The 8,226-nt window shown below is 54.0% G+C and overlaps 1 protein-coding gene across 4 annotated transcripts in view; it reads left to right on the top strand.

Moving 5' to 3' along the window:
* The window catches only part of CTDP1 (CTD phosphatase subunit 1), a 71,751-nt gene that overhangs the window by 37,454 nt on the left and 26,071 nt on the right, over positions 1-8,226 (top strand). For all 4 annotated transcript variants that reach the window (XM_023224801.1, XM_023224798.1, XM_023224800.2 and 1 more), the window contains exons 9-10: positions 139-280; positions 439-645. In XM_023224801.1, the coding sequence (XP_023080569.1) occupies positions 139-280; positions 439-645 (349 nt within the window). The remainder of the gene's footprint in view (positions 1-138; positions 281-438; positions 646-8,226) is intronic.

The raw sequence follows: 8,226 nt of genomic DNA, 5'->3' as shown, positions 1-8,226 counted from the left end.
TGGTGGGGTGCAGCCGGGTGAGGGCCCTGGGCCCTGGTGGGGTGCAGTTTGGTGAGGGCCCTGGTGGGTGCAGCCAGATGTGGGCCCTGAGCCTCCAGTGCTGGCCAAAACAGCCTGACGCAGCTGGGTCTCCCGCAGGCACAAAGAAGGTGCTGCAGGCGCAGGAGTGCGGACACCTGCACGTGGTCAACCCTGACTGGCTGTGGAGTTGCCTGGAGCGCTGGGATAAGGTGGAGGAGCAGCTCTTCCCGCTCAGAGACGACCACACCAAGGCACAGAGGTGGGTCCTCGCTGCACCCAGCACGTCCCTGCCAGGCGTTCCCTCACCGGACAGCTGTTGGTTCATGCACCTAGGCAATGCCCGCCAGGTGTCCCTGCGTGCCTGCTCTGCGTCGCCTGGATGCCCCGCTCATGGCCCTTGTTCTCTTCCTCCGACAGGGAGAACAGTCCTGCAGCCATTCCCAACCGGGAGGGTGTGCCCCCCACCACCTTGTTCCACCCAGTGCCGGTTCTTCCCAAGGCCCAGCCTGGCCCTGAGGTTCGAATCTACGATTCCAACACGGGGAAGCTCATCAGGACGGGCGCCCAGGGGCCCCCAGCGCCCCCCAGCTCCCTACCCGTCCACCAGGAGCCCTCTTCCTTCAGGTACATGGTGGCGCAGCCGCTGACCCCAGCTAGTGAGGGCTCTTCAAGCTTGCTGCTCTGGGCCGTTAGGGGGATGGCTCCAGTTGCCCAACGTGAGGGTGCGTGGAGGCTGCAGACGGTGACTCCCGTTTCCACCTGTGGGAACGCCGCCCCCACTTGCTCTCCTGGGTCCTTTTGTTCTTCTGTTCTCTCTTGGTTCCCAAAACTGAAACAAAAACCCCCCAACCAGCATCTCAAGATGTCGTCCAGGCACCCTCATGTGCACACCTGTGGCCGCCCCGCAGAGCACTCGGTCCTGGGAACACTCAGCAGAGAATGGGCAGAGCAGGGCTGGTTTTGAGCCCCCCACCCCCGTCGCCTCACCGGCTGCTGTCTGCCGGCTCTACATTCGTTGCTCTGCCAGACCCTGGGCTGCCCTCTTTGTTTCCACACAGAGCAGACGCAGGAGTGGTGGCAGTGGCGGTTGGTAAACAGCACCGTGAGGAAGGGAAACTTGACTGGACTGGAAGGCACTGGTAGCCGGGATCTGTGCTGCCCTGGAGAGGGGAAATTGCAGGCCCCGGGGGATGCTTCCTGAGCACGTGGCTTCTGTGCCTGTTTACCGGTGTGGACCGGAGATCAGCCGTCAGCCTGAGGTTGTGGCCCCTACCGACCCCATGGGACATTCTTGGAGATTTAAATGAGGAGTCTTTGTACCATGGTTGTTGCTTTGAAACTCAACCAAAAGTTTAACTAGATTAAACTTGACTTGGGCGAGGAGCACCCACCAAGACCTGGTGTGTATTCACCCCTGGAAGCCCTCTGACAGGCCACAGCGCCTCAAATCCTGTGACGGGCACAGAACGCAGGCTGCTGGAGGGAGACAGGTGCTCATGGTTAATGGGGAGATGGAGAGGTACCGCTTGCCATCCTTTTCGAGCCTTTGCAGGATCCAGTACTGTCCCTGCGTGGGGACACTGAGGCCCGGATTGCATGGCCCTCCCAGGTCAGGAGCTGGAGTGGCCACAGCGTGGCCTTTGCACAGTGGGTGGCAGCTCCCGAGCCTGGGTGGGCAGGTGAGTGAGGAGGCCCCGCCAGGCACCACGACAAAGCCCAGTCAGCTTTTGGGAGAGGCCACTCCCTCTGGAAACGCACTCTGGTTCCTCCCAGGTTTTCTGTTTCATAGATTGTGTTTTGTCTTTTGTGATTCTGGAGAGTAGCGTGTGCCCCTTTCGGCTGATTTCACGGCCCTTGAGGTCACGGTGGGGAGTGTTGCTAAGAGGAGGAGTCGGGTCGGGCGACTGGGAGGTGGGCAGGCGCAGGGTGGCCTCCAGTGTGGCAGCCCGGCAACGCGCTGGGACCTGGGGGATGGGGGGTTTGGGATAAGTCCGAGGTTCTCCATTCTGGTGACAGAGAAGAGGATCCCCAGCCACACAGATGATGTCATCCCGAAGGATAGGAAGGCATTCTGGTGACAGTGTCACCTCCAGTCATTAGGAAGGCGCCTGGTGGTGATGTTACCTCCCATCAGTAGGAAGGCGCCTGGTGGTGATGTCACCTCCCGTCATTAGGAAGGCGCCTGGTGGTGATGTCACCTCCCATCATTAGGCGCCTGGTGGTGATGTCACCTCCTGTCGTTAGGAAGGCGCCTGGTGGTGATGTCACCTCCCGTCGTTAGGAAGGCGCCTGGTGGTGATGTCACCTCCCGTCGTGTCCTGGTGACGATGTCGTCTCCTGTCATTAAGAAGGCGTCTTGATGGTGATGTTGTTTCTGGTCTTTAGAAGGGCTTCCTGTCGCGGGCTGGTTGGGCTTTTCGTACGAGGTGTCTTTCCAACACTGCTGCTCTAGCTCTTCGAACCGACAGGGGCCTGCAGTTCAACTTGTTTCTGATGCTGACGACCCACAGTTGGCATCAGGCCCTAAGTGTACGGGCTCAGTGCCTCGTCTGAGGGTTGCCCTCGTCTCGGACCCCCAGGCCCCTCACCGTCCAGCTTGGCCACAGGGTTGGGGGTCCCCAGACACAGACTTGTGCAGTTTTGATCATCTGCTGAATCAGCTCACGAAACGTTGGAAAACATTTCACTCAGCAGTACCGGTTTATTTTAAAGGCTCAAGAACAGCCAAATGAGGGGGTGCATGGGGCAGGGTCCAGAAGGGTTGTGAGCACGGTGCGTGTCCCCCAGAAGCTCTGCGTCCTTCCGTCTGTGGCGAAGGCACGGCTGATCCCACCCACTGCCCACTTGCTCCTGTAAAGCCTTCTGGTGACCAGCCCTGCCCTAAAGCTGCTGAGGCCCAGCCCAAGGCCCTCACCACAGCGGTGATTCCAGGGACTGGGAATAGGTCTCTTTCCGTAAATCAGGGCTTAGTCCTTTGATGCTACTCTTATTCCTTCGTTTGATTCCGTTAATTCCAACTCTCCAGCCCGTTGACAAAGCTCCTGGACCCTTCTGAGGACAGCATGGTGGAATCTGGCCTATGGGGTTGCTGTGGGCCAGTCAGTGAACAGGCCAGCACCACCTAGAGCCAAATGATTCAGAGACCCCATATCTAGAAAGTCAGGGTCTGTTGTGTGCTGTAATTCTAATCAGTAGCAGCACGATGGCAGGACAGATACGTGCGTTGAAGTGACACTGCTGAGATTTAGCTTTGAAATTGCAGTTTTGCAAAACGCTCACATAGTTTAAAGCAGCCACACGATCAGTACTGTGAACAGCACCTGTTCTTTAGATGCTGCTTTTCATGCTGTTGACTGAAATGTTCAGGGGCTGGCACTGTAGTCCCAGTGCTTTGGGAGGTGGACCCACTAGGATCACTTGAACTCAGGAGTTCAAGGCAGCAGTGAGCTGTGACCGCGCCCTGCACTCCGTCCTGGGCCACAGAGTGAGAACCTGTCTCAGAAAAAAAATTTTTGAAGTAAAATCACAAACCTTTGACTTATTTTTTCTTCAGTATTTTTATTTATTTATTTTTTTGAGACGGAGTCTTGGTCTGTCCCCCAGGCTGGAGTGCAGTGGTGCAATCTTGGCTTACGGCACCCTCTGCCTCTCAGGTTCAAGCAATTCTCATGCCTCGGCCTCTTCAGCAGCTGGAATTACAGGCATATGCCACCACGCCCGGCTAATTTGTGTATTTTTAGTAGAGACAGGGTTTCACCATGTTGCCCAGGTTGGTCTCAAGCTCCTGTCCTCACACAAAGTGGTTAAAGATTAGATACAAAACTGGTTTTTTAATAATTCGGACTTGCTTGAAGTGAGCTAGGAATTTCTAAGATCAATGAGAAAAAAAAAATTGTTACCTGAAAACATACTTGCAGATGGGAAGCTGGATTTGAATAAAGTCAAACACTTTTACTTGAGTGACACTAATAATATAGCAACCGATAACTGTTATGTGTTCTGAAATGTGTATAGTTTACGTGAACAGCAGCAGTTCAGTTTCGAACGGCACGTCATAAACCACCATTCAGCTCTGCCTGTCTTTCGTGAGGAAGACGCACGCTGGGCTGCAGTTCATTTGAATAAGTTGTCTTTTGCTGTTTTTAATCTGAAAGTGTAAATTGCACCAAAATACCAATAATCAGTTAATACCAGCTCATTTATATGAAAGCATGTTAATATGATTTGTTAGGTTGCGATAATCGTCAGTTTGGTGGTGGGAAGCAGCATTGTTGTGGCCGCAGCAGCGGGCCGCCTGGCCGGGGTGATTGCAGGCGGGCACACCTTTGCCACGGCAGCGTTGTGGCCGCAGCAGCGAGCCGCCTGGCCTGGGTGATTACAGGCGGGCACACCTTTGCCACGGCAGCGTTGTGGCCGCGGGAGCGAGCCGCCTGGCCTGGGTGATTACAGACGGGCACACCTTTGCCACGGCAGTGTTGTGGCTGCGGGAGCGAGCTGCCTGGCCTGGGTGATTGCGGGCGGGCACACCTTTGCCACAGCAGCGTTGTGGCCGCGGGAGCGAGCCGCCTGGCCTGGGTGATTGCGGGCGGGCACACCTTTGCCACATTAAGGAAATGTCTCTCCCTTCACTTGGACGTGTTGGAAACTGGGTTCTCCTAACATGAGCCTGGGTTCTGCTTTTTGATGGTTTTCAAAATTGATGAAACTGCCTATTTATATAGAAAAAAGGAATGCCTGCTTGAATGTCTCCTTCCCAGGCTAGACGTAGTGCTGAAAATCCAAGGAAACGGGACCGGCCGGCAGGAGTTCTGCAGGGCTTTCCTGCTGCACTGAGGACCTGGGCCTATGTGGCTCGGCCACGCGTCTGGTCACACCCTACCTTTTCTCTGTAGGCCTCCTTCTTGGAGGAGCAGGCAGAGGGGTTTCTTCTGGTTTAATCCAAGAGTCCCCCCGCTTGTTTGAATTCGTGTGGCACCTGCCCAGTCCCCTGCACTACATAGACCTGTGTCCGCAATGCCCCTCCACGTGTGGACCCCTGGTGCCTGCAGGACCACTCCGCCTGTACAGGAGTCCATTGTGGTCTCCTGCAGCCACCCTCACACCCTTATAACAGCACTGGTGTGGTTCTGCCGTGGCACCCCGTCTCAAGGTGGGTTCCACGCCTGAGCAGCCCCAGGCCTCATCTCTTGCATGCGTTGGTCACCCGGTTTCCCCGTGGCACCCCATCTTACAGTGACTCCCGCACCTGCACAGCCCCAGGCCTCATCTGTTGTGTGCATTGGTTGCCCAGTTTCCCCGTGGCACCCCATTTTACGGTGACTCCCGCACCTGCGCGGCCCCAGGCCTCATCTGTTGTGTGCATTGGTTGTGCTGCTGTGGAGGTGGACCCGTCACCCACCATCCTGAGAGTGGTGGCTCCTCATTCTGTTCCCAGAACCCTGTGTAGACCCCATTGTGACAGGACGCTTGGCAGCGAGGGCGGTTGGCGCTTCGTCCCTGAGAGTGGTGGTTCCTCATTCTGTTCCCGGAACCCTGTGTAGACCCCATTGTGACAGGACGCTCGGCAGTGAGGGCGGTTGACGCTTCATCCCTGGACTGGTCCTCATCTAAGGCTTTGAATGTTGTACATTTTTTCTAATTCTGGCTTTGAGCTTTTTGGTGCTGGGCTGGCAGCCTGGCTCACTGTGGACCTGCGGGTGAGTGGGAACATTCAGTTTTTTCGTTAAACTTTTTGAGATGTTTGTAGATTGACTCACAGTGATAATGCAGAGAGGCCCTTTGGACCCTTTATCCCGTTTCCCCTGTGGTTGCCTCTTGTGAAAGTGGGGAACAAGCTCATCACTGGGACCCACAGGGGCTCATCTAGACAGAACCCCCACCAGCTCCCCTGTAGCCCTCACAGCCTCAGCTACTTCCCCTCCCTGACCCTTGGCCCTCCACCTGCTGTCCCTCCCTGCACCGTGCCCTCTGCGGAGTGCTGTGGACGGTGGTCGGCAGCCTTCTGGAGTTGACCCTTCTCCCTTGGCCGGTTCCTGGAGCCTCTGCGCCCCTCGTTCTTGTCCTCTTCTCACTGAGCCGTGTCTCGTGGTGTGTGGAGGGGCCGTCTGTGGCTTCACCGTTCCCCCTTTGAGGGATATTTGGGTTGTCTCCAGCCTTTGCTCTGAATGTTTGCACAGGTTGAGCATCTCATCCAAAATCCAAAATCAGAAATGCTCCAAGGTTCGCACCTTTCTGAGCATGAAGATATGCACCTTTCTGAGCAGTGACGTGGCCCTGGAAGGAAGTGCTCATCTGAGCATTCGGATTTGGGGTCACCAGTTGCAGATGCTCAGCCCGTAAGTGTAACACAGATATTTCAAAATTCAAAAATCCAAAATAGGAAATACTTTCGGTCTCAAGCGTGTTGGATATGGGATACTTAGCCTATCTAAGTGTTTATTTCTTTGGGATAAATGTCCCGTGGTAGGTACAGTTGCTAAATTGGATGGTGAGTATGTGTTTAGCTTTTTAAAGAAATTGCCAGACCTTTTTCTGGAATACCTGCATCATCATTTCACATTTTCAGTGGTGGTGAGTGACCCAGGTGCCGTGGCCAGTGCTGTTTATTGCAGCCATTCTGATAGGTGTGTCCTGAGCTGGTTGTGGCTGTGACTTGCGTTTCTGTGGTAAATAATGCCACTGAACATCACCTCCTGTGTGTGTTCCATCTGCTAGTCCTTGGTTGGCTGTGTGGCTTACAAATCCTTTCTTCCCAGGCAGCAACTTGACTTCTCTGAGACCTCAGAGGTGGGGTGTTTGGCTGGTGTAGAGCAGTTATCACAGGTTTTTAACATTTAATTGAAACATTTAATTCAGTTTAAAATAACAGTGCAGTTGGCCCTTTGAACAACACTGCTTTGAACTGTGTGTGTCCAGTCATACGTAAATGGGTGTTTGAGCCAAATGCAGATGGGAAGCGCGTGTTCGCTGGATGGGAAGCGCGGTGTTCACGGAGGGCCGAGGCAGAGTGGACTTTGACAAGGCTCAGGAAGCCCTGAATTCCAGTCAGGCAGATCATCCTCTAGAGGGTCTTTGGCAGACCAAAAGTTCTTAATTTTCACGAGATTCTATTTATCACTTCTATCTTTTAGGAATCATGCTTTTGATGTGAAGTTAACTAGTGGCCTAGTCCCAAATCCCAGAGATTTTCTTGATGTTTTATCCTGCAAGATCTGTAGTCTTTCATTTGACACCTCAGCCCACAATGCTCTTGAGGTTGGTTTTCTGGCCACATTGTCGCGGGCGCTGTCTTCCCCCACGGCTGCTTCTGCCCCAGCGTCTCAGGTGTGCTCAGGTGCACCTGTGTGGTCTGTTCCTGGGTTTTCTGCCCGGAGATGCCCTTGATCAAGTTGGATTTCCTATTTTCTGTGAGTTGTTAACACCAGTGGGTGTTGCATTGTTCCGGTGTTTGTTGATTGATATTCTGGTGTGTGTGGTTTTTCTTCTTTTGCCTGTCAGTATGCGGTGGTCACACTGACTGATTTTTGGACATGAAAACAACCTTGCAACCCAGAAACCAGTCCCCTCGGTTGTGGTGTGTAGTAACCTTGATGCACTTCTGTGAAGCGTCTTCATGTTGATGTTGAGGGGCCTGTGGGGCTGCACTTGTCACATTGTGTGCCGTCTGTCCCCGGGTTTGTTGTGGCTTGGTGGCCTCCCATGGTGAAGTGGGAAGCGTCCGCCCTCCAGCATCCCTGGTGAGACTGTAGACCTGCCGCTTCCTTTCACATGTTTGGGAGAATTCTCCAGTGAGACCGTCTGGTCCTGGAGATTTTATTTTTGCAGATTTAAAATTTCATGTTCATTTTCCTTAATAGTTACAGGGCTTTTCACAGGACCTGTTGCTTCGGGTGAGTTGTGGTTGGTTGTGTTTTTGAAGGAATTGCTCCACTTACCTCTGGTTTTTTTTTTTTTTTTTTTTTTTTTTTTGGTTTTCAGCCTCCTTATTTCTTACCTTCTGCTTGTTTTGGGATTATTTCTTAAGACTTTTGTTTCGACAGTCAAGTGTGATCTAGAGAACCAGAGCGGAGTCTCTGGTGCTTGCCTGGATTCCTGCTTCCGTCCTTGTGGAGTTCCCTGAGGGGGTCCCTTCCCTCCCAGCCTGCCCTGCGGTGTCCATCATGCTCTGGGGCGGGCCCGGGCCCGCTGCAGTCTCTCCCAGCCTGC

Source organism: Piliocolobus tephrosceles, chromosome 18 (genome assembly GCF_002776525.5).
Source record: "Piliocolobus tephrosceles isolate RC106 chromosome 18, ASM277652v3, whole genome shotgun sequence".
In the NCBI taxonomy this organism is placed as follows: Eukaryota; Metazoa; Chordata; class Mammalia; order Primates; family Cercopithecidae; genus Piliocolobus; species Piliocolobus tephrosceles.
Note: the sequence above shows the minus strand (reverse complement) of the source record. Positions and strands in the feature narration are given on the sequence as shown.